The sequence below is a fragment of the Meles meles genome, chromosome 15, assembly GCF_922984935.1.
Source record: "Meles meles chromosome 15, mMelMel3.1 paternal haplotype, whole genome shotgun sequence".
NCBI lineage: Eukaryota > Metazoa > Chordata > Mammalia > Carnivora > Mustelidae > Meles > Meles meles.
Window position 1 is genome coordinate 19,377,629 of NC_060080.1, and position 25,309 is coordinate 19,402,937.

Here is a 25,309-nt window from a genome sequence, read left to right on the forward strand (position 1 = left end):
TCTAGACTGTTCTAGATGTTCAGAGGAGGGACCTGTCATTTTGGGCTGGCTAAGACTTTGTGAAGGTGATCGAACTTAAGCCAGACTTCGTTTCAAGTCCAGAGGTGGGAACGGAGAGGCAAGAATACCAATGCTTGACTCCCAGGCCGGAGACTGGCCGGAGCAGCTGGACTGCCTTTGTTGAAGCATCAAGTTTGGGTAAGGAAAGTATACAAGACAAGCTTCAAATGCTGGGTAGGAAATACAAATGTGGAGGGTCTGAAGGCTAAGCTGAAGAGTCCCTACTTTATTCTACGGCGAGGTAGGAGTCTCTACTGAACCGGGTGCTCAGGGATCTTAAATAAACCTTGCGGCAGAAAGCCTGCTGGATTGTAGCCAGGACACATGAGATGTGAGCAGACCAGTGGGACACTCAGATGAACAAAATAAGAGCCTGACGCAGGATGGTAGCACCGAAAACTATGATACGGTACTTGAAAAATTTCCTCAAATGTGTATTTGTGTGTGTGTTTGTGTGTGCATATGGACAGTTTAACATCTTTGAAACTGAAATACATTTTATGGTTAATCGCATGTCTTAATTGGCAGCGTCTCTTCTTTCCTAACAACATGCAAAATAATGGTGTATCTTAAAGTTGATAGTGTCCAAGATTCAATGAATATGATATCTGGATGTGAATAAGAAATAAAGAATTCAAAGGCAAAATTTTAAACTTGGGTGACCAGATGACTGGAAGGAAGGGTGTTTGTTTCCTCGACCCCTGGACAGGAGTCTAACCAAAACTTCCATTTGAGCAATGCTGCATAGACAATACTGCAACTCACCTACTTTGCCCATCGGAACTAATTAATAATTAAGAATAAGAGGAAGTACTTCTTAATGACAACTTTAATATGAACATGGGTTTGACCCTCAAGAAACATTCATAACTTAAAGGAAGAGTGAGTTGCCTTTGAGAGGAGTACATGATGCTTAGGGATGGATGGCAGGAAGTTTCTGGATCCGGCTGATGCTCAAATGCATCAAGGCAACTGATAACCTTAGTTATTTGAACAATCGGTACTTCTTCAAATACTGGTTCACTTCTTCCTTGGGGTAGGGACGGAGCGCAATGCAAGTGGCGATATTCTCTGGCTGTTCTAGCCACAGCATGTGGTCAACATTCTTTTGTTGTAGGGTCTCAGCCAGCTCCTTCAGGGCGCTCTCATCCGCGGCCTACCGGGAACAGAGCACAGAACACAGACTGAATGACCCGCTGAGGAAGTGTCGGGAGGCAATGAAAAAAAAAAGTGCGGGGGGGGGGGGGGCTGGGGGGCGGGGGAAGGTTCCTCCTGACTCAAAGTGGAGGAACAGCTTTTCTCAACGAAGGAGCTGGAGAGCGAGTCTCCAGAAGCAAGAGTTTCACTGCCCCATTTGCTCTCACTCTCTCAAGGACCTTAGATAAGTGGCCTGGGGGGGTCAAAGAGGGAGAAGTATAATCTGCCTGTTTCTAAAATGGAAAAGATTTTTCTCTTCCCTCCTGAGATGCTGTATAGATTGACCGTAATTATGCTCTTTTTTCTACCTCTCTTATGCCTGGTTCCCATCCAGCTATCCCTAATCCTTCAGCCAGCTTTGACTTTAAGAGTTGTAGGAAAGGAGTTCTAACAACACGTCACCTCCATCTCTGTCCTCCTCTCCTTTCCGACCCGACCAAACCTGAAGGGCTTTCCTTCCACTGGGATAAATGCCCGCTGGTTGGCTCAGCGGGCAAATCTCTCACATCCTCTCCCATTGTTTCTCATCATCTTTATCATTGTGCTGGCTCCCATCAACAGGAAGTATTAGAGCTGGCTCTCAGAAAATAATGATAATTAATGTGTTATTTGGAAAAAGACCTTATTTTTTTCTCTTTTTTTTTTGCCTAAGAAGGCAGAAGCCATTAAGGTAACTAGAGATAGGTGTCATCAAAGCAGAGGAAATTGAGATTGTCACTCTTTCGAGTCCTCTGCGCACAGCTACGCTGAAGAACTCATGGACTTCCCCTCCCTCCTTCAGCACCAGACAGCAGCATAGGGCAGTGAGAGTAAGTCCAAACTCTTGCTCTGCCCCCTTACTGGTTGTGTTTTGTACATGTGCGTATTTTAAGTAGGCTCCACACCCAGTATGGAGCCCAGTTCGTCTGAAGTCACAACCCCAAGATCAAGACCTGAGCTGAGATCAACAGTCAGACCCTTAACCAACCGAGCCACCCAAGCGCCCCAATGACTGTGTGATCTTTGATGAGTTATTTGACTTAGCAGGGACCTTCCTTCCCCTTCCTAAAACAGGGATGATAATGCTTCCTAGCAGTAGTGATGACTCAAAGAAATTAGGCTCAGACTAGTGCCTGGCACATAGCAGGCACCCAATAAACGGAATTAGCCTTGGCATGGTCTTATATGTTATTGGTCTCTATGGCTGCAGCAGCACCTTAATTTACTCAGGGGTGATTCCTTGGTCCCTTTCTTGGGTATGGCTATTAGTTAGGAATCATCGGATGTCTTCCAGACTTAGGGGAGGTCACCTAATCTCTGTGGGCTTCAGATCTCTCATCTGAGAAATGGGGTAAATAAATATATTATCTGCCTGAATGTGAGGGAGAGGGGGTTGTCTGAACCACATAATTTCTTGAGCCCCTTCCTACAAAAAGAGTCTAAATAAAAAGCTATCTGCTAGGGTGCCTGGGTGGCTCAGTTGGTTAAGCAACTGCTTTTAGCTCAGGTCCCCGATCCTGCAGTTCAAGGATCAAGTTCTGCATCAGGCTCCCTGCTCAGCAGGGGTCTTCTTCTCCCTCTGACCTCTCCCCTCTCATACCCTCTCTCCCTCTCAAATAAATAAATAAAATCTTAAAACAAAGAAACAAACAAAAAGCTATCTGCTGGGACACCAGCGTGGCTCAGTAAGTTAAATGTCTGCATTCAGCTCAGGTCATGATCCCAGGATTGAATCTCGCATTAGGCTCCCTGCTCAGCGAGGAGCCTGCTTCTATCTCTTCCTGCTGCTCCCCCTGCTTGTGCTCTCTCTCTGACAAATAAATGAATAAAATCTTAAAAAAAAATCGGTTTCATTTCTCTCTACTCGGATTCTCAAGACATTTCCCCATAGAAATTACTGCCTGATATTTTACTACCCAACAGAAGTTTTTCTCTTGACAGAGAAATCGGTTCGTGCCAGCTAGCCATAAAGGTATTACTGCACCCCAGGGTTCTAGCTTGTTTAAAATAAATTTTATAATGTAAAGTAAAATATGTGTTTCACATAGAAAACTAAAAAGAATAGAGAAGCATCAGAAACGAACCAAAATCCTACCACTAGCTTAATATTTGGATGTACTTCCTTAGTTTTTCTTTCCAAATCTGGATCATTTTGTATAGAATACAGTTCAGTTAGCATCACATAATGAGCACTCTTCCATGCCAACTAAATATGCTCCCAAACCACGATACGCTAGCTTTATTACAGCACATTTTATGGGCATAAAATGAACCAATCACTAGTGTTGGAAATTTGGTAATTTCCACATTTTTTACTATTACAAAGTGCTCCTATTTATGTTCTTGTAGTATACAGTGCGCCTCGGCGCATCTGATTATCTTCCCATGATACATTTCCAGCAGCAGCAGAATTGACAAAGGGAAAAAAGGTGAGGGTAAGATCTGTTTGGCTATCTGCAAACACAACCTGACCTCTGTCTTCACCGGTGGTGTCTGGTATATATGGATGTATATATGTATGTATTTTAAAGATTTTATTTATTTATCTGACAGAGATCACAGGTGGCGGGGTGGCTCCCTGCTGAGCAGAGAACTCGATGCGGGGCTCAATCCCAGGACCCTGAGATCATGACCTGAGCGGAAGGCAGAGACTTTAACCCACTGACCCACCCAGGCGCCCCGTATCTGGTATTTATGATGCTAGTTTCAACTTACATTAAGAACACATTTACTTTCAAATAATTAGGCGTCATATCCCAGTAATTTTCAGATTCACTTCACTTGCAATAGGAACTCCATGTCCTTGTCCCTTCCGAATCGGTTTTTCAGGGAGGGAGCGTGAGGCCGGCCCAGGGCACAGGTAGAAGTGCAGGGCCTGGTTCCACCGGCCTCCACTCTCACTGGCACCAACTAAGAGGGACGCGAGTGAGGGCGGAGGGGTGCGGGAAGCATTAGTAAGCAGCCCTAAGTCCAGTCCTCACACAGACCCGGTCCAGCCAAGGGAAGACGCCCGGGTCAACAGCGGAAGGCCCCAACCACTTCCAAAACTTAGACGTAAACGACCCCTCCCAGCTATCGCCGTACCCACTCTACGAAGTTAAGCCTCAGCCTCAAGACCACACCCACTTCCGGTCTCGACGGCCTCGATTTCCCCTCCCCCTCCGCCGGATGCCTCACCTCGAGGACCACCTTGCGCATGCGCCCCAGGTCCTGGAGGTATGCGGCCGTGTGGGGATGGTCGCGGTGAATGTGCAAGGCCGCGGTGGCTGCGTGACAGGCCTGCGCTACCAGTGCGCCCGCTGGCCAGGAGAATGGGGCCTGCGACAGATCCTTTCGTAACACCAAGTATTGGACTAGGATCTGCGGCTCTGGGACAGAGGACGCCATTTTCCTGGCCCACCGAAAAGCCGGCCCTACTCCCCGGTGCATGCCGGGATGAGGGAGGGGCCCTGAGGGCAGCCATGTTTTTGTACGGCGGCGGCGCAAAGCACCCTGGGTCCGACTGGTTTGACTTTTTGAAGGCGTGGACGGCGGGAACTCTTCACCCTCGTCCTGCCTAAGCGAGAGGAGCGGAGGTAAGATTAAACGTAAGACCTGGTGACGGACGGGACCGTGACCAGGGTGGAAGGCTGAACGGCCTCTTATAACGGCGTGTACTGGGGCAGGTAGGTGTCCGGAGGCCGACGGTGCGTTCCTGAGTTGTGTCCTGCCGTGAATAGGTGTGACTTTCTTGCCTTTTTTCTTTTACCAGCAAGGAAATCTGGGTGTCTGTTACCGCTTGCCTGCCCAGCTTCACAGGGGAGCCTGTGGAAATCTGAGGAGATGGAGCGGGCGAATGACGGCAAGTCCAAAGGAGGTATTCACAGGGTCACCTTCCCCCCCCCCCCCCCCCCCCACTGCTGCCTAGACGACCCCTAGGTTAAAGGAGCCCTTTCCTCCTCTGGAGGGTGTGACCTGGCCTGTTTGGGAGCATTATGGTGAAAGAAACAAACAGGAGACTGAAAGGAACAGGCAGCTAAGATCATTAATGGCACAAGGAAAATTACTTGGGCTTCTCCCCCTTTCTAAACCGATAGGTAGAGTTCATAATATGCTCAGTGTTTATATGCAGAGGTACAGTTCTAGCCAGTGCGGTCTCTTTCCAGGATTTTTTGGGGTCATCTATGCATTATGCCTGTGGAAGGGTCGATGCCAGGCAGTGACTTTGGTGTTGGTTAGGCCTAGGTTTGAGTCCCGGCTCTGCCCTTAGAAATACCTTGGCCTTAGGCAAGTTATTTAACCTTTCTCTGCCTTATTTTCTTCATCTGGAAAGTGGAGGCAAAGAATAGCTTTATGGTGGTGGTTGTAGAGATTAGATAAGGATTTAATTCGCTTCATGCTTTCATTCTTTACATGGCTTGCAAATGAAGCATCTAGCACAGGTGTTTTCATATGTAGGAAATGTTCAGTAGGTGTTTCGTTGTTAGACTTGATTGGCATTTTGAAACTGTGACCTTTCCTGTATTGGTCTTTAAGCTCTTGGGAACTGAGATTTGCCTCTGAATTTCTGTCCGACCATGAACTTGTTTTCCTTTCAAATACCCAGTAGTACTGGTAGGCAGTTCCCTCTAGTGTGTGTCTTTATAGTCCTGTGTGAATTATACTTTTCGGAGCTTTAAAGTACTTAATTTAAGTCTCTCTGGATGTCTAAATCCAAAGAGTTATGTATTGGCGCTTTGGGAAAACATGCATAAAAGACAATTTAAAAAATCATTCTACATTTAAAAAAAAAGATTCTGAGAAAGTCTGAATTTGGTGACCTCGGTTTCCCCTGGGTCCTTATTATCATGCGTAACTGAGATGAGTTATATTCAGAAGATGCTCTCTTTGGACAGTGTCCTGGTGAGGGACTGCTTGTACATTAGTGCTGAGCTATGAGATGGCTTGTCATTGATTTTTTTTTAAAGATTTTATTTATTTATTTGACACACAGAGAGAAATCACAAGTAGGCAGAGAGGCAGGCAGAGAGAGAGAGAGGAGGAAGCAGACTCCCTGCTGAGCAGAGAGCCCGATGCGGGACTCAATCCCAGGACCCTGAGATCATGACCTGAGCTGAAGGCAGAGGCTTAACCCACTGAGCCACCCAGGCGCCCTGTCATTGATTTCTGTTGTCACCTTCTCTGGTTTTATAAATTGTGACCAATGTCTAACATTTTAGCTGACCAAAATTCTGAAAAAAAGAGTCACCCTCTGTTCCCCCTGAGATGTTTCCTGTTGCCAGAGTTAGAAATCCCTGGCTTCTTGTGAAATTGCCTTTTTTCTTTCCTCAGGTGTTTTAGCTCACTTGGAAAGACTAGAGATTCAAGTGAATAGATCCCGTAAAAACTTAGAAGATCTGCAGAGAGCACAGGCCGTCGAAGGCGCTCTTAGGACCAAGATTCATAAACTGAGATGTCTGCGAGATGAGCTGAGAGCTGAAGCAAAGCAGCGTCAAGCCAGAGTGAGTGCAAGGGTAACGTTAGCAGGTTTTCCGAGAGTGTAAAGAGCAGGTATGATCTGGGAATTAGCAGATTTGTATACTGGGTTTCACCTGTGATCTTCCTGGATTGATTTTGGCCCTTGACCTCTTAAGTGATCAATCCTGTAGAGTCAGCTAATAGCAGTATGAACCAGTCATTGTCAGACACCACTGATAGGCCAGGCAAGTTCTTCGAATAGTTTCTTAGCCCGCACTCAGACACACGAGTCTTACTTCAGTCTCAGCCTGACTTGAGTCATTGGCACTTTTGTCTTAGCGCCATCTTTCCCTTACCCACACTTGACACTACACAGTGAACTTCAGTTCTTCCCTCTTTTCAGTTTTCTCTCAAGCCCAGAGTCAGCATGACCTGTCAGATTTTCCTTTAGATTGTCTTTGTACTTCAATTATTATCCACATGTTGTAAAATGTTTACTAGGTGATTTGGGTGCCAGGATTAGTGCTCGCTTCGGCAGCACATATACTAAAATTGGGTGCCAGGATTATTGCAGTAGTCTGCTAGTTACTTCTCTTTCTGTACATCTGCTTCTCTAATAACTCCTGCACAGGCAAGAAAATGCTTCATAAAACACCACATCATTGGACTTCATATAAATGTAAAAAGTATAAACTCTTTCTTGTCTGACTTTTTTTTTCCTGAATGTTCTGTGAGATTGATCCAAACTGCTGCATATAGTGGTCATTCTTTTTTGTTGCTGTATGGTAATTTCATTTTATGAATAGGCCACAATTTATTTACTAGATTGTATTGTTGGTGACATTTGGGTTATTTGGGTTGTTTCACTTTGAGGCTCTGAAACATTCTTGTTTCTGACTTCTGATGGAAAAATATATACTTTTCTATTAGGTGTATACCTTGTAGAGTTGCTGGGTCACAGGGTATGTATACTGTCTTTAGTAAATACTGCTGAACAGTTTCTGAAGTGATTATACCAATTTTACATTCCCAGCACCAGAGTATGAGATTTCCATTGTTTTGGTTTTTTTTTTTAAAAGATTTTATTTATTTATTTGACAGAGAAATCACAAGTTGTTAGAGAGGCAGGCAGAGAGAGATTTTGTGTCTTTGATTTTTCTGATGTTACTGTATAAGGCAGGGGTCAGCCGACTTCCTGTGTGAGGCCAGATTGTCAGTATATGAAGCTTTGTGAACCAGATGGTCTCTATGGCAGATACTCAGCTCTGCTGTTGTATTGTGAAGCGGCGCAAACAATATGTAAATTGATGAGTGTGAAACCTTATCTACAAAAATAAGTGTCCAGTTAGGTCTGACCCACAAGCCACATTTTGATGACCTCTGATACATGGATTGTTTTTTAGAAATTTGATTTTCAAATTGTCGTGTAGAAATATATTTGATTTTTGTATACTGACTATATTTCACAACTTTGCTAAATCTACATTCTATTTATCTCTCTATTCTTTGGGGATTTCTACATTTGGAGTCATGTCATATGCAAACGATCACAGTTTTACTGCTTGCCAATCCTTGTAACTTGTTTTTCTTGCCTTATTCTGTTAGCTGAGATCTTCAGTATATTGTTGAGTAGAAATAGTCTTAGGGTTAAAATGTTCCTTCTAGGGGCGCCTGGGTGGCTCAGTGGGTTAAGCCGCTGCCTTCGGCTCAGGTCATGATCTCAGGGTCTTGGGATCGAGTCCCGCATCGGGCTCTCTGCTCGGCAGTGAGCCTGCTTCCCTCCCTCTCTCTCTGCCTGCCTCTCTGTCTACTTGTGATCTCTCTCTGTCAAATAAATAAAAAATTAAAAAAAAAAAAATGTTCCTTCTAAATTTTGTATACTCTTATCAGATTAAGGAAATCCTCTTGTATGGCTAGTTTGCTAGAGTTTGAATTGTGATCAGGTATTGAGGTTTATTAAATGTTTTTACTACATATATTAAAGTGGTCATGTTTCTCTTTTATTAATGTGGTGATACATATTGGTTGGTGTTTGAAAATGGCTTTTTTGGAATAAACCTAATTTGGCTTGATGTGTTACCCTTTCTATATAATGCTGAATTTTATTTGCTGATATTTGCTAATTGGACTTTTACATCTCAATTCATAAGATTGTCTTCGAATTTTTTTTTAATGTCCTTGTCAGGTTTTGACATCACATTTAACCTGGTCTCAGAAAGCAAATTTTGAGATGTTTTCCCCTTTTTTTCTCGATTTGATGGTAGAGTTTATATAAAATAGTGTGGTTTTCCCTTAAATTATTATAAAGAATTACCTAGGAAAGCCCTCCAGGCCTCCTCTGTGGGAAGGTTTTAAATTTCTAATTTGGGGGATCCTGGGTGGCTCAGTCGGTTAAGCATCTGCTTTCAGCTCAGGTTGTGATCCCAGGGTCCTGGGATCGAGACCCACATTGGGCTCTCTCCTGAGAGGAGAACCTGCTTCTCTCCCTCTGCCTGCTGTTCCCCTTGTTTGTGCTTGCTCTCGCCCTCTCCATCTCTCTGTCAAATAAATAAATAAAATCTTTTAAAAAAAAATCTGTTTCAATTTCTTTGATTAATATAAAGGTTTTATATTTCCTATTTCCTCTTGGGTCATCTTTGATAAGTCGCATTTCTCAGGGAATTTGTCCATTTCATCTAAACTCACTTTTATAAAGTTGTTTGAACCTTCTCAAACAACTTACCAGCTTGTGAGTAGGATTAGTCAGTAATATTGTCTCATTTTTTATTCTGGTAATTTTTGTTTTTATTCTTGGTAATTTGTGTTCACTGTTCCACTCTTTTTTCTCTCCTTGATCAGTCTTGAGTTTTATCAATTTTGTATCTTATTAATTTTGGTGTTATAAATTTTCTCTGTTGTACATTTGTGCTGTATTTTCATTGATATCGTCTCATCATTCTACCATTCTTGTTGGATTTAACTTGCTTTTTAGCTTCCTGAGATGAATACTTAATTTCTTTTTTTTTTTTAGGTCTTTCTTTCCCCCTTTTTGTATGTGAGGTTATAGATTTCCCACTAAACGGTGTCTTAGTCAATAGGGGCTCTTGTAACAGAAATACCGTGATTTGGGTGGCTTATAGCAACACATATGTCTCGCAGTTCTAGAGGCTGGGAAGTCCAAGTCCATCCCAGACTGTGGACCTGGCAGATTCAATGTCCATCTAGTGAGAACCTGTTTCCTCATTGATGGTACTGTTCTCATGTAGCCTCACATGGTGGAAGCGGCAAGCTAGCCCTCTGGGCACTAATTACAAGGGCACTAATCCCATTCCTGAGGGCTCTAACATTGTGACCTAATCACCAGCAATGAATGAATTCTGAGGGATACTCACATTCAGTCCATAGCACATGGCTTTAACTATATTCCTCAAGTTGTGGAATGTTGTGTTTTCATTGCTTTGCTCACCCTGTGCTCATCCTCGACTTCCCTCACACCCTTGTCTGATTCCTCTCACAATACTCTCCAGTCCCACCAAAGCCCTAATTTGTTCTTCAGGCAAGCACAGTTTCTACTTCTGTGACCACAGGTACTTCCTCTGTTGTGAATTCATAGCATTACCTGGTCACTGTCGCATTTCTTGAGATATTACATAATAATTTAAAAACTCTGCATTTAGCGTTCTTTCTGGTTGTGTCAGGGTAAGAACTCTATGCTATGCCCCTACCCAGTTTGATTTACTGCATATTTTGCAGGTTAAAGCATCTGCTGCTAATGTAGAACCCGACCAAAGCTTGGGAATCAGTGAGCAAGAAGTTGCGGAAAGAAGACGGGAAAATGTGAAAGCCATCCTGCGGGCGTATCGTTTCACGGGTATAATTTATTTTCTGACCTGCTTCAGTCCGAGTCTCTTGTTTTTAGTGAGTTGGTTTGCCAGATACATTATTGGTCCTGGACTTATTTCACGGGCATAGGTTTTTTCATTCCTCAACATATCCATACAAAGCTGGCATACTGTCTGTAGGCATCTTGACCTAGAAAATTGGCCTCTTTTTGCAGAAGATTGGTTGGTGGCTGGCCCAGAGGACTCATTTTAGCTATTCAGTGTGTGTCGGAACTTGTACTAGAACTGTCTTTGCTGCTGGCTGGCTTGATGCCACTGGTCAAATAGTTTGAGCCCATTAAGTCTCTGTTTCCCCATTAAAAGGGGGATTTATCCTGCCCATTATCTGTGGCATAGAGGATTGTGGAAGGAACTGGACTATCGTACATTAATTGACACTCGGAGAAAAAGAAGAGGTAAAATGAAAATTTCGAAATCTCTTCTTCCATAATTTGATAATAAGGTGTTTGATCTTTTCCACCATCTTCTGTGGTTTTAGCAGCTCAAACTTAAAATGAGCCAGAGTGAGCAGAAAGTGTCTTTTACGATGTTCCTTCAGCACAGTTTGAGCTCATACTGTACGTACAAGGCAGTGCTGAAGCGAAGGGGTGCGCAGCTGAAGAAGACACTCCCTTTGCTGCTGTCTGTTGAGAGGCTCCTCTCGTTTTGTGCAGGGCTCAGTGGGAAGCTGACCAGCCGGGGGGTCTGTGTCTGCATCAGCACTGCTTTTGAGGGAAATCTGCTGGATTCCTATTTCGTCGACCTAGTCATACAGAAGCCACTTCGGATACATCACCATTCCATTCCGGTCTTCATTCCCCTTGAGGACATATCTGCAAAATACTTACAGACTAATATTCAGCACTTCCTGTTCTGTCTTTGTGAATACCTAAATGCTTACGCTGGGAGGAAGTACCAGGCGGATCGACTTCAGGTATCTGTCTGGGATTTTTGTTTGTTTTGTTATTTATTTTTTTATTTTTTTAAAGATTTATTTGACAGAGATCACAAGTAGGCAGAGAGGCAGGAGAGAGAGGGGGAAGCAGGCTCCCCGCTGAGCAGAGAGCCTGATGTGGGGCTCGATCCCAGGACTCTGGGATCATGACCTGAGCCAAAGGCAGAGGCTTAACTCACTGAGCCACCCAGGCGCCCCTGTTTGTTTGTTTTTTTAAAGATTTTATCTATTTGACAGGGAAAGAAAGAAAGTATAAGCAGGGCCACTGGCAGGGGGAGAGAGAGAAGCAGACTGTCCACTGAGCAGGAAGCCTGATGTGGGGCTTGATCCCAGGATGCTGGGATCATGACCGGAGCTGTAGGCAGATGCTTTACTGACTGAGCCACCCAGGCACCCCTGAGATCTTATATATCGTATTTTATGAGCTCAGAATAGGCTTAAAAAGGGGAAAGAAAGGGTGGAGGCAAACAAGTTTTCTTTTGTATTCTAAAATGCTTTATAATTCTGAGCCCGAAGTTTGACCATTATCCTTATGGTGCATGTTTCTTATTTATATATAAGCTGTTTTCCACCTTCTTCCCCTCTCGAAACGGTGGATGCTGTTGAAGCATGGATACTGGTTAAAGGATTATTTACTCCCTGATGGTGGTCCTCAGGCTTGTATACTTGACCCTGTCTTCCCTTCACAGGGTAGTACAGTCGCAGCTCATTTTATGGTACTTCTCTTTATTGTGCTTTTCGGATAACTGCATTTTTCTACAAATCGAAGATTTGTGGCACTGTGTGTGTTAAGCCTGTTGGTGCCATTTTGCCAACAGTATTTTCTCCCTTTGTGTCTCTTCGCCACATTTTGGTAATTCTCACAATATTACCAAATTTTTCATTATTTTTTATGGTGATCTGATCATTGATTACGACTCATTTAAAGTTCAAATGAGGGTTAGCTTTTTTTTAGCAATAAAGTATTTCTTAAAGTATTTTTTAACTAAAATGTATACATTAGTTTTTTAGACATAATGTTATTGCATGCTTAATAGACTACAGTGTAGTATAAACATAATTGTCCTAGGAAATCAAAAAATTCCATTTTATTGCGGTGGTCAGGAACCGAACCTGCAGTATCTCCGGTATATGCCTGTATAGTTTCTGTGCTTTCAATTCAGCAGGGGTTTATCGAGTACCTACTGTGTGCTGAGTGCCTTGCCGAACCTTGGGTATAGATGCGGAGCAGGATAATACATATGGGGGTACTATCCATCTTTGTCTAAACTCTGGCCTGCCTTTTTGGGGGTTGTAATAGAACTAGAGTTGGGCTACAACAGTTTTTTTTTTTTTAAGATTTTATTTATTTATTTGACAGAGATCACAAGTAGGCAGAGAGGCAGGCAGAGAGAGAGGAGGAAGCAGGCTCCCCACTGAGCAGACTGCCCGATGTGGGGCTTGATCCCAGGACCCCGGGATCATGACCCGAGCCGAAGGCAGAGGCTTTAACCCATTGAGCCATGCAGATGCCCCTAAAACAGATTTTTTTAAGTAGATGGGAAATGAATGCAGATAAGGAATATGTGAATTTTGTAAGCTTCATGTCCTATTCTCCATACACCCCCCCCTTCCCCCCACGTCTTGCGTGCATTCCGACTGCCTCTGAAGCTCTCGGGTTTCGGGTAGACGGATACGAGAACGCAGACACAGAGCCTCTCCGCCGGCCGCACAAAGGCCGTGTGTCTCCCTCATGGCCCGGGCCGTTTATTCAGTGCTTCCTGCAGCCCTTTCTAGGATGCTGCCAACTCTTGGTTATCTTATAAGTCTTTATCATTGGTCCTTTTCACGGGCATCTTTCTGCCCTTTATTTCTCTGAAATTTGATTCACGGGCCCTATTTTTGTCGACATGTTTGAAGTGTCACAACCACTCACTGCCTTTGGGACTGTCACCATCCTCTATTGTGTCTGTTTTGACCCCCACCCTCCTCAGAGTGACTTTGCGGCCTTTCTGGCCGGGCCCTTGCGGAGAAACTCGCTGTGCAACTTGCTGTCCTTCACCTACAAAGCGGAGCTGCGGGGTCAGTCGGTCCCATTTTGTGCCAGACTGCTGTATAAGGACCTCACGACAACCCTGCCAACTGACGTCACCGTTACGTACCAAGGTGAGAGGAAGGACGCCTTGGCAAAGAAATGGTGATGTGCTCTGTGGGGTTCAGGTGGAATGAAACAGGGTAAAATGGTAGACTCTATCCCAGAGCCCCATTCTTCTGTTACTCTAGACATTTACTCAGTACAACACAAAGACGATTTTCCTTCTTTCTACCATTTTTCCTCTCCTCTTTGTAAGTAAACATAATTACCCTAGTTCCCACCTCCTCTGCTCTGTCAGCCTCTGCCAGAGTTCAGTTTATGTTCATCGCCATTGGAGACCCCTCTTGAGAGACAGCTAATGAGGCTGAGTCATGGGGTCACTCGTGAAGCATGCCAGAAGACTCATTTCACTAGGAAGCCAATTAGACAAATAAGTATACACTTAGCTCTCTAGAGACCCTTCGGAATATGGGAATTCTGTAGGACTGGCTGAGAGAGATTGTGTAACTGTTTTGGTTAAATGGACCAGAGTAATGTGACATGGGAAATAATGAAAAGGAGGATCAAATATTTTTAGGAAGTTGGAAAGTTTCGAAGCTGCCACAGATTTTACACTATAGGTTTTAGACTTCTGGGCAGAGTCTGTTTGGGGCTTAAAATGTCATTGGTCCAATAAAGGGCAGTTTCAGTTCCAGACCCAAAAAAAAAAAGGTTACATGGGTCCAGAACATCAGTGATCTGGGTTCTCCTTCCTCCAGTTAAACTAAATGAGATCGATATAATCTGTTCTAGGAACGGACGCGTTATCCCCCTCGTGGGAAGAACAGCGAGCATCCCATGAAAATCTGTTTTTTTCGAAGCCCCTACATCAAGTGTTTACTTCATTTGCAAGAAAAGGAGAAAAGCTGGATGTGAGCCTGGTCTCCTAGAATATTTTCATTGGGAACATGTCAAAAAGTGAGTAAAATAATACTGTGCACAGTCCCCAGGCTAGGTGCTGTGAACTGAAAACTGTTGAAAGGTTCAGACCCCCTGCCTGGGGATCATCCTTGCAATGAGAGTAGTCGCGCACCTCATCAGGGTGGTAAGGGGCGGTTCGGACAGTTTTGATGTCGATGTGATCATGTTTTAGCTGAAAATCTGAGTGGATGTGACGGGGCAGTTGAAGGCATGTTGTGAAAGTGGGAGTATGTACCTTTTAACTAGAGAGTATTCCTAGCTTTTATGAAAGCTTTAAGTAATTCTGTTTCATTTTCCTGAGACTTTAAAAAAGAAAGTTCTTAGAACACTCCAGGTTCCTGATATGACAGGAATCACATGGTTAAGAAAAGAGTGTTTGATCTTTAGTTTGAAGCCGTGTTTTCTAGGCTACTGTTGTATAAAGAATACGTGTAAGCACCGTGGATAATCAGGGCTGTATGTAGCTAATACTTTGTTTCTAAACATGTTAGTAGAGAGTTGAATGTATTAAGTCAGCTATAAACAGTGAGATCAGAAGTCTGCCCATACTCCGTGCTTGTCAAGGGCCGCAGACCCTCCCTCCTCTCTCTCCTGTAGGCTCTTGGCCACAGCTGCACAGTTGTCTCCCCCCATCTCCTGATCTCAGTTACAAGGATCATTTCTCCTTACGTTATAACCCCGGCCTCAGCCTTGCTGACATGTTTTGTTCCTTATGGGAAAATGTAGAGGGACGGCGCCCGGATGTGGAAGCCTACGTCTGGTAGGGTCCAGCTGTTGAGAGCCTGTCCCCACTTTGCCCAGGCACAAGTAGGAGTCCTTACTCCCCGTCCTGCCCTGGGCCCACAGCTGCCTCCAGGCCCTAACACGGTCACTTCCTAGACCAGGTGACCAGGAAGCAACCCTACATGTGTGGGTGCCCGTGGGGCAGGTCGAGTCGGCTTGGACCACCATTTAGAAGAAAGGAGCTTGAGAACAATCAGCCGTCTTGGTTCAGGCTCTTGCCTTCCAGGCACCTGGTGAGGATGTGTGCTGTGAGTCAGCAAAGTACTGCACAGAATTTTCACAATGATCACATTCAAGTTGAATAAAGCTTTTAATAAAACAGTCTTGTTCTTTATCAATACCTGTAAATTCTCTTTTAAAGCAGTAGCAAAGGCGACTGACTGTAGCAAGAGCTCAAGAGGCAAGGCAATATCGGAGAGTGGTTTTTTTTTTAAAACAGAAAGTTAAAAATATAAATGTAGAAGATCTGTTTATATATTTTTCTCTCAGAAATAAATTCCCTTTCCCTCCCTCCCACCAGGCAAAAGGAAATATTGCACTTTCTGCTCTCATGACTAAGGTGGCAGGGGTTCCAGAAGAACCTTTCAAGATTATCAGGAACATAGCATGAGGGCCAGTTCACCTAACCTGGACCAGATTGAGACGAGCAGGTCTCCAGCTTGACAGACTGCTTCCAGGTGAGCGCTGGGGAGCAGAACACTTGCCTGCTCAGCCGTCCTGTCCCGCCACGTCCTCGTCTGAAGCACAGCTTTCCCATCTGTGCTCCCAGCTCAGAAGCAAAGGCAGCTTTGTTCCACCTCGGACATGTTTCCTGCTCACAGTGGCCATGGCCTCTCTGGGGGGAGGAGGGCTGGTCAGACCCAGGGCTCTGGAAGGACTCTGTTCCAGTACTACGCCTAAGACCCCTACTCTCTGAGGAAGCTACAGGCACACTGAGGAAGAGTATGGCCACCCTCAGAGTTCACGTATCCATGGACAAATGAAGGCTTGAGGAGATTTTTAAACCTAAAGTCTATGTGAGTGTGCACTTCAACAATTTGGGAATGTTGGGACTTGGTCATGTGGCCTTTCCCAAGGCCTTTCTCTGATTCCAAAAAATAGATTCTCCCTTCCCATCTGGGCCGTGGTGAAGCTGGAGGCCGTTCAGGAGTTATCCACCACCTGGTGGGGCAGGGTGACGGACGAGCCGTTAGGGAAGGCAGCTGGCTTATCACGCCCCTTCAGGAAAAAGGTTAGCAGCTCCCCCTTCCCCTTCACATAGATGGGCCCTCGCCTCACAAAGCGGAAGCCGTACTCTCGAAGGATGGCTTGTGTTTCTTCCACCACCTGTAGAGGGAGAATACTGTGAGCTCAGACTGGGGCCGCCCAGAGGTGTCCACATGGGGCCTGCAGGTCCCGACGAGCCTGCCTGTAGTGCTCTTTTCCAGATGTCTTGGGCCAGGCCCCTTATTCTGCACACGACGGGGCCAGGGTAGTTTGCCTGGGGCCTGTCTCTCTCCCAGCGATAGCGCTCGCTGCCCCAAAGGACGGCCCCAGGTTGCCTGTGGCAGCATCACTCCCTGTTCTTTTGTCCCCTCTCCCTGCTTTGTGACGCTTTCCTGCCAGACCCAGCTGGCACGGCTCAGGGTGGCTTCGGGGGGAAGTTGGTGGTGGTACAAGAGGTGAGAAAGTTCATACCAAAAGGCTAGGGTTACCAAGAGCTTAAGGCTTAATTTCGGAAACGGCAGTGAAGTATTTCCCACCCTTGCCTGCGGCCTTCCAGAGCTACCCCCCTGATGCTCCGGGCCAACGGACAGGCAGGGATGCGTGGCAACATGCCCTAGTCCAAGCTCGTTCCCGGCCCCTGCGTCTGAGCACACGCTCTGCTCTGCTGCTGGCCTTACCTGAATGTTGCCCATGACCCCCGTGGACTCCATCCTGCTGGCCACATTGACCGTGTTGCCCCAGATGTCATAGTGTGGCTTCCGGGCACCAATGACCCCAGCCAGGACCCCTCCTTTGTTCATGCCTGGTGGAGGGACATAAAACGGAGCACAGCCACGAGCCATGTTTTATCCCAGTCATTATCACATCTCAGAAGCCCCCAGCTCCTCTCCTGGAGAATTCACCACCTGATCCCAAGCACAAGGCTCCCAAGTCTGTTAACATAGCCCTGGTGAAGCTCATCTCTAAGCCACCAGAGGGCAGATAGGTCTCCTGTCTGTCCTGTCCACCATGCTAATTCATGCAGCATTGAAGTTGCCAGTTTCAACACGTTTCTGTCACTGCAGGGGTCTTGTGAGCTCAGCCAGGAGTGAGAATCCCACCCCACCTCTTCACAGAGGGGACAGCAGGGGACAGGAACTCCTAAGAGGCTGGACTGAGGCAGCAGAGCTCTCCGCAGGCACAAAGGATTGCCCTGGGGGGCCGGGGTAGGCAGCCCGGCCGCAGCCACGCTCAGAAGGCAGGCTCATCGCCGTGAGGTATGGCCACGTTGCCAGCTGTGCCGTCGGACCATCTGGGAGAGATCCCTAAGTCCCAGAGCTGTGCAAGTGCGACCCTCCCCAACCTAAACGCCTCCAAGGCTAAGTCTCTCGCCCTTCCTGCCCAGGATGTGCTGAAGCCCTTGCCTCGGAGCATGGCAAGGAGCGCGCAGGCCCGAGAACCCTTACCAATGCGCAGCATGAAGTTGTTGAAGGACTGGTTGTTGATGTTTGTGAGCGTGTCCTTCATGGCCAGAGCGAAGTCAGCCAGATCAGCCAGGTGCTGCCAGCGCTCCTTGTCTGACTTCTCCTCCTGGGCAGGGGGGTGGGGGGAGGCAGCGGCGAGAGCATGAGGAGCGGGTATGGGCACCTTCCTCCCTTCACGGCATACTGGAGGCAAATTCCTACACCTCGTCGTTAGAGGCCTCATTCTCCACACCCCACAAATGAGGCCGTGACCTCTATCTTGGCTTGTCACCGACGGTTCCCCTGGATCCCTTAGGGTCCCGAGGGTCCCCAGGTGGGGAGGGCCGATCCTGGCCAGCTACGTTGCTTCCCGTCCGCCATGTGGCGGATCAGGAGTCCTACCTCCTCATCGCCTTGCCTGGGCTCAAGTCTGGGGTAGTCGTTTTGATTCCTTAACTAGATTCTAAGCCCTTGAAGGTCATGACCCATCTTAGACACATTTCTTTAGCCTCATCCATAAAATGGAGATGGTCGTAGTATTTACATCGTACAGGACAGTTGAAAGACAAATAGGAAGATAACAGTTTAAGAACAGCTCTTGGGACCTGGGCGCCCACAGCTCATTTCCTCTTGTAAACAGCTCCACAAGTCCGACAGGACAGAAGAACAGGCTGATGCCGGCCAGTGAGCTCTGAAGCCCCCTTTGCTATCAGAACTGCTCCCCCAACCTGGATGTTTTCATTGTCACGTAATTGCATGGATGGTTGTGTACTCCCCAGTTCTGTAGAAAATCTAGAGCGTGAAGGGAGCATGGCCACGGTTAGAGCAGTTCTGCCTGGCCTAAGCTGGGCACAAATTGCAGGGGTGGAGGGGGGTTGTGTAGCCTATTTCTCTGTCCCTTAAACTTGGCCAGTAAAGGGACCCATGGGTGGCTCAGTTGGTTAAGCCGCTGCCTTCGGCTCAGGTCATGATCCCAGGATCCTGGGATCAAGTCCCACATCAGGCTCCTTGTTCGGCAGGGAGCCTGCTTCTTTCCCGCCTCTGCCTGCCTCCCTGCCTTGTTGTGCACTCACTCTCTGATAATAAAATCTTAAAAAAAACAAAAGTGGGCCAGTAAACCTAATTTTAAGCTTGTATCACGTGCTGGTGGAGTGTGTATGGGGGACCCACTGAGCCAGCAGTGCTCGCTAACGTCAGCTACCCTGGTGACTCCTTGTTTCCCGCGCGAGCCGTGGACTGCCATGCTCCTGCCTCGGGAGACAGCGCCCCATCCCCTCCAGCCGTGGGGGCGCTTAGCTACCTTGTTGGAGCTGGCAAAGCCGTTGGTGTTGACCTCTGGGGTGACTCCTGAAGCTGCCATGTAGGTGCTGCCGATGGTTTTGATCTTGGTGATGACCCGGAATTTGGGGTTGTCCAGCAGCTGAGGCCAGTATTAAAGAGGAGAGAAAGGTCAGCAGAGTCCAATGAGATAAATGAGCCAACTAAGTGACAGATGTGCCTGTTCACGGCAGCCCCACAGGACCCGACAAAAGCTCTCCTGCCACTTATCGGTCACATGATGTTAGGCAGACTTGCTGACGGGGCCTCCATTTGTCACCTTAACATGCGACAAAACTGCCAGGCCCCTAGGGTGCTTGAGCCTACATGGAAAAGTATTTTCCTCGGCAACACAAGTCACCCAGTAGACAGTTTCGGAATCTGAATCAGGTTTGGAGGAGTCCGGTGCCTCCGGATCTTACCTGGGCCAGTCCTTACGCTGCGGCCGTGTAGGTAATTCCCCCCGCTCCTGCCTTCCCCACGCAGACCCGCCAGGCTGCAGAAGCTCCTGCGCTCCCGGGAGAGGCGCACACGGGACAGCCGAGCAGCTGGGGTAGCTGCTGCTTCTCCGACTGCTGCGGCCGGGCCTGAGCTAGACCCCGGAACGGGCCGGCGTGGGGGCGAGAGGGGCAGGCGGGCACTCACCGAATCAAAGTCTGAGATGATCTCGTTGAGGAAGCGCAGACACTCGATGCCGCCGTTGTTGATGCTCTCCTCCGTGTAGAAGTCGGCGAAGTTGGGCAGGGAGGCGAACATGACTCCGATCTCGTCGTAGGACTGGCTGTACAGCTCCTAAGAGGCAGGGCCGGAGCGTGCAAAGAAACGCTGGTGGGGTCGGTGCCCAGGAATGAATCCTCCCCACCCCAGGACCGGGGGACTCCGCCTTCTAGATGGACGCGCCAACTTGGGAGTCGTGAGGACGTGGCCCATCGCGACTTCGGATGGAGTTTCCCTGGGCCCTGTAAGAGCCCTGGCTGTGCGGAGGAGGGTGGGTGGAGTCGGGAAGTGAGGCGTCAGAAGCCTTGTGTGAGCAGACGACCCTGGCAGAGGGTGGGGTCGTCCAGGGGCCTGTGGCCGCGGAAAACGTGGAAGCGGCGCCCTTCCCGGAAGCCTGTGCGCTGCCGCCCTCGCGTCTGCTGCCGACAGCCAGGTGGAGACACACAGCCTCCTGGCTGCCTGCGACCGTGTGAGGCCAGCCCTCACCTCGTCTCTCTTCTTGGACCCCAGGAAATGGCGGGCCACGTGCTCAGGCAGCATGTTGGTGACCAAGGCCTCATTCCAGCGCCGCATCTCGTAGACACGTTCTTTCTGGTCGTGGACCTCAATCTTCCACAGGAACAGTGTCCTCGCCAGTTTTTCCACCTGTGGACAGACGCGGCCAAGGTGTGTGCTTTAGCCGGCCCCTTCACGGAAAGGCGAGGAGCGGAACTCGGAGGGGTTCCCCGGGGGGAAACACCCGCAGGAAGACGGCCAAGTGGCCAAGGAACGATGACGCGGAGAGAAGCAACGACGCCTCGGTGGCGTTCCCGGCCTCGCCGTGGTTGTGCAGAGCTCCGAGAGCCTTCTGGGTACGTGGGGGCCTAACTCTGGGGCCTCATTCTAGCTACGGGTGTGTCTGGGAGGCTGGTGGCAGCAGTGGGGACCTCCTAGCCCAGGGTGGAGCCCCACTTCCGGCGGGCCCCATCGGCCAACAAGTGGCTAGGGAAGGCTGTACTTCCCCTGGCAAACCACTGGGGGGCACTTGGGCTTTCCGGGAGCTACTGCCCCGCCCCCCACCACCCCGTCTGCTTGTCTGCTCGCTTTTTCCATCTTCCTTTTAAGCAAACAAAACTTCATCAGCTTCTTTCCCTTTCCCTTCTAGCTCATGGTGTGTTAGTGACCCCCAGAGCCAGGGTGGGTGAAAACCCACGGGCCCCGGACCAAGAAACAGATTTTCCCCTCGGCTTTTAGTCTCTGTGCTCTGCTTCAGCATCCCGGAGGCGGTCAGGAGGAAGAGGCAAAGAACTCTTCTTGTATTACAGGGAGGAAACCAGAAAATGGAGGGGGTGATGGCTCAGGCAGGGCCACGTGTCAGGCTGCACAAGGGAACCAGCATTCCCGAGGAGCTCGCGTTCTTGGATCCCGAGCTTGCCCTCTCAGGAGCCCGCCGGGTTGTGTGCAAGGGGGAGGGGAGGGCGTGCAGGCACTCACGTGGCGCGAGAAGTAGTAGAAGCTCAGCATCATGACGAGGATCATCACGGTCATGGAGTACTTAGAGGGCACCAGGGGCAGCCTGTGGGCCAGAGAGGAGCTTGAGTCCCTCCAATGGGGCTGGGCCCTTCTTGTCACCCTGGGCCTTTCCTCCCAGCTCCTTAGGCACCTTCACAGCAAGTCCGGACTCCCACACGTCAATCTTTCTTAAATCACTGGGCTCCTAACAGGCAGCCCAGCCCTGGCCCCTCCCGGAATCCACCTCAGGGCTCCCCAGATGTTACGTCAACACTGTAGGTGCAATCATGGAAGCCTCTGGAGAAAGGAGAGCCTGGCGTTGCAGTGATGAGATGAGGGTACATACGAGGGTATGATTCTTTTTTAATAACTTCACATTTCTGTATGGAGCTACGCTTTGCATTACTATACAGTAGTCTGTTGTATGAATGTATCACAGCGTGTGTAGCCACTTGCTGTTGATGTGGTTTGGGTTTTCATCCGCTTGTGTGTTCCTGTGTATGTGCAGCTGTGACGAACGACAGGGCTGGATGACTGTGCACGCATCCCGGGGTGGAGAGGTGTGCACGGATTTCTGTGACGTATGTAGGGCTTGGTGGGAATGCTGTTTCGTAGGGCTATTTGCAACTTGACTAAATAACTCCAAATTGTTTTCTAAAATGGTTGTACCGGTTTATATTCCCAACAGGAATGAGTCACTATTGTACTTGATAGTACCAGACTTCTCCGTCCTTGCCAAACTGATAGGTGTGTAGTGGTCTTTTGTTGTGGTCCTAATGTTCACATCCGTGATTACGTGAATGCCTTTCATTTATAAGTGGCCACTTAGATTTCTTTTAGGAAGGGCCTATTCCGTTCTTATGCCCTAATTCTGTTACATAATCTGTTTTTTTTTTTTCAATTTGAAGGTCTAATCAAGTCACTGAATCAAAATTCTAAAACATTAGAGCTAGAAGGGACCTTGGAGAACTTCTAGTCCAATATCCTCTTAAAGATGTGAAATAGACTAAAAAACTGGCCTGCCTGCGGCCCCAGAGATAGCCGTGCAGCAGGGAGCAAAGCTACATCCTTGAACCTTCCAGACTGGGTGCAGTCCTCCTTCCTCCTCATCTGCTGTCCGTCTCCTCACCTCAACCCAGCCCTGTCCCGCCCGCTAAAGCGCACTTTCTGCTCCCCTGCTTTGCTCTGGCCCCGGAGGGTCCAGACCAGCATCATTCTACCTCTCTCCAGCCCTTCTCTCATGAATATCCCACATCGTGTGCCTCTGAAGGGGTGAGATCATGGCCTTCTCTTGTCTCCAGAAGAGAGGGCGACTAAGTCCCGACCAAGAAGGGGAAAGCCGCTGCCCTTACCTGCCAGTGCCGTTGAGCCCAGGGGTGGAAAGTCCCTGCATCTTCTCTAAGGCGACCACGGGAAAGCTGCAGGACAGAGCGTAGCGCCCTCAGTTCCCCCCTGGGGACAAGTGGCTGACACCCAACAGCCAAACACGGAGGGAGCCAGGACCATCCGCTCATCGAGAATGAAATGATCTACCCCAGGGTCACAGCCCGCTAATGGCGTATCTGTGAGAAGCCGCGAACCCCGGCCCCGTACCGTCCTCTGATGAGCCCCAGGCCTGGGACCTGGAAGTGGGGACTCGGGGTGGGAGGAAGGAGACGGTACAGATCCCCAGACAGGCTTCGTCTTACTCGTGTTCCTGAAAGCGCTTGCGGTCGTATTCATCAAAGATGGGGCGCCAGGCGCAGATGTTGACGACGGCCACGGCCCCCGTGACGAGCAGCATGAGTGTGAGCTTCACCATGTGGCTGACCTGCACCAGCATGATGGTGGCGATGAGGGACAGCACGGCGACATAGCTGTAATACTTGGGGTTCTCCACGCAGCCGTCCTCCGCGTCCAGCCCTGCGGTGCCGTTGTTGGGCCCGGTGTAGTACTGGAGACAGCTGAGCTGGAGGCCAGGTCCGGGGGGCGGGAGGACACGGGGCGCGAGGGGACAGCAGACACCCGTCAGAGGCGGCTGGGTCGTGGCCACCACGTCCCACAGCTCCCTCAGAAGCACTGACAGATGGGACAACTACCAAGGAACAATGCAAGTTAGTAGTTCCCGCTAAGAGCTAAACCGTATCTCATCCGGTGTTTATGAAAACCGTCAAGTATCTGTAGTGTGGCCACCTTTACAGAAAGCGCTCCCCGAGGCTGGGGTTGCGCCCAGCAGCGCGCTCAGCAAGCGGGACGGCCAGAGCAAGGGCTCCAGCGTTCAGGTTTCCCGTACAACGCGCTCTTGCCCCTTCTCACTGTCGCTTAAGGAGGGGCCGCGGGGCCAGCCAGGGGGCCTCGGTCCCGGTTTCGCCGCCTGGCAGCCAGTCTCTGCTCAGATGCCTCCGTTTCTGGGGCCTGGGCCCGCTGCCTGGCAGACGTAAGTCAATGGCAAGTCCGTCCATCTGCCGCAGCAAACCTGCTTCCAGGAACTTCCACCCACCGGTGCTCGGCCAGCCCCGGGGAAGTTCTCAGTGAAAAGCTGTCCTACCGCCCTGGTCTTTCACCCCTGCCCTGGCACGGGATCTCGAAATCCTGTCCTGCACAGTGTCCGTGACCCTGCTAAACAGCGGTCCCCACACCCGGCGCCAGGCTCCAGGGGTGCTCAGGCAGCGGGGGGCTCAGGCTTCCTTCCCGGCGCTCAGGCGCCGCGTGACCCGGGCTCATGAGGTTCTGCAGCTCCGAACTTGGCATCCTAACTGGACTTCGGAGCAGCTGGCCCGAGGGCCTTTTCGCCTGTGCTGCTACAGAACAAGTCTCCAGAGCAAATAAAGCAAATGATGTAACATTTATTTGAAAAAAGTAGGACTTTGTAAGAGCACGTATACAGTACAGCCAAAATTTTGGGGGACTGTGATGACTGACGAGAACGTCCCCTGCAGCTCCAAGCTGCTAAGGCTCAGTCGCTGCCTGGTGGCTCTGAGTCCGCAGCGCCGGGCTGCCAGCGGCCGTCCCCCAGCCCCAAGAAAGCATCTGGCTGCCCCCTTGAGACCTGCAGCTTCTCCATGAATCGAGAGCAGAGATGTTCTGTCTGCCCCTAGCCACTGGGGCTCCGGGAAGGTACGGCAACGTTCAAGTAGATGGAGGCCCGAGAGGGGGTCCCCTTTAGCGGAGTGCTAAACAGCATTGCTCGTGCTCTTCCAGAACCCCGGTGCTGCTGGATGCCTGACACTAGCCTCGCCGTGGGGAATCCATAAGAATGCAGAATGCTCGCGAACATTGTGCCCCCTGAGCAGTGAGACAGCGTTTCCTCACAGGACTGGGATCTAGAACTGCTTGATCCTTGATTCTGTCACTTACTGACTGTGACCTTAAGTGAATTAACCTGAGCTCTGCAGCTGTAGATAATGATACCAGTGTCTTGGGAATGTTAGAAAGATTCAATGAGTCAACGTCCGCCACGGGGCCTGGGGTTGGGTCCTTGGACTCTGGGAGAGCTAAGAGCTGGGGGAAACAGGTCGGTCTCAGGTTTCTAGGGTAGAAGATGCCCTCCACTTGGCCAAGGTGATCTGTTTAGGGAACTAAGTCCCACTCTAAACCTGTGTCTAGTGGGGGAGGACTGGTTGACCACCTGCTCATACTGGCCAATACAGAAGCCTTTCTCCACTGGGCGGGGGCGTGGGGGCGGTCCCTTCACCAGGCACCGCAGGAGCTCACCATGTCCACGACGTTTGCCATGACCAGAATGAAGATGGCTAACATGGCCCAAGTGTTCCTGGCCCAGCGGGTCCGGTCGATCCAGGTTGAGAAGGCAACGAGCTTCTTAGGAAAGGCCTAGAAGGAATGGAATTTCAGG

At 49.0% G+C, this 25,309-nt stretch overlaps 3 protein-coding genes across 4 annotated transcripts in view; 1 reads left to right on the forward strand and 2 right to left on the reverse strand.

The window, feature by feature from the left end:
* Positions 1-882: 882 nt before the first annotated feature.
* On the reverse strand, positions 883-4,700 carry PTRHD1 (peptidyl-tRNA hydrolase domain containing 1). Its single transcript, XM_045979371.1, has 2 exons — positions 4,414-4,700; positions 883-1,216 (listed from the first exon to the last, which is right to left on the reverse strand). Exons 1-2 carry the CDS (start codon positions 4,663-4,665, stop codon positions 1,046-1,048), a joined length of 423 nt encoding a protein of 140 aa, XP_045835327.1. The 5' UTR covers positions 4,666-4,700; the 3' UTR covers positions 883-1,045.
* On the forward strand, positions 4,676-15,962 carry CENPO (centromere protein O). Of its 2 annotated transcripts, none has more exons than XM_045979369.1 (8): positions 4,676-4,811; positions 4,988-5,092; positions 6,547-6,716; positions 10,405-10,522; positions 11,207-11,466; positions 13,461-13,632; positions 14,354-14,518; positions 15,825-15,962. In XM_045979369.1, exons 2-7 carry the CDS (start codon positions 5,059-5,061, stop codon positions 14,488-14,490), a joined length of 891 nt encoding a protein of 296 aa, XP_045835325.1. In that variant the 5' UTR covers positions 4,676-4,811; positions 4,988-5,058; the 3' UTR covers positions 14,491-14,518; positions 15,825-15,962. The 2 variants fall into 2 exon arrangements, with proteins under 2 accessions (XP_045835325.1, XP_045835324.1); XM_045979368.1 differs by having other exon boundaries at positions 4,765-4,901.
* The window catches only part of ADCY3 (adenylate cyclase 3), a 78,508-nt gene continuing 68,797 nt past the window's right edge, over positions 15,599-25,309 (reverse strand). The window contains exons 13-22 of the mRNA XM_045979367.1: positions 25,171-25,287; positions 23,166-23,425; positions 22,830-22,895; positions 21,460-21,541; positions 20,473-20,631; positions 19,915-20,061; positions 19,253-19,372; positions 17,956-18,079; positions 17,188-17,312; positions 15,599-16,630 (exon numbers count right to left, since the gene is read on the reverse strand). Of these exons, the coding sequence (XP_045835323.1) occupies positions 16,448-16,630; positions 17,188-17,312; positions 17,956-18,079; positions 19,253-19,372; positions 19,915-20,061; positions 20,473-20,631; positions 21,460-21,541; positions 22,830-22,895; positions 23,166-23,425; positions 25,171-25,287 (1,383 nt within the window). The 3' untranslated portion in view covers positions 15,599-16,447. The remainder of the gene's footprint in view (positions 16,631-17,187; positions 17,313-17,955; positions 18,080-19,252; positions 19,373-19,914; positions 20,062-20,472; positions 20,632-21,459; positions 21,542-22,829; positions 22,896-23,165; positions 23,426-25,170; positions 25,288-25,309) is intronic.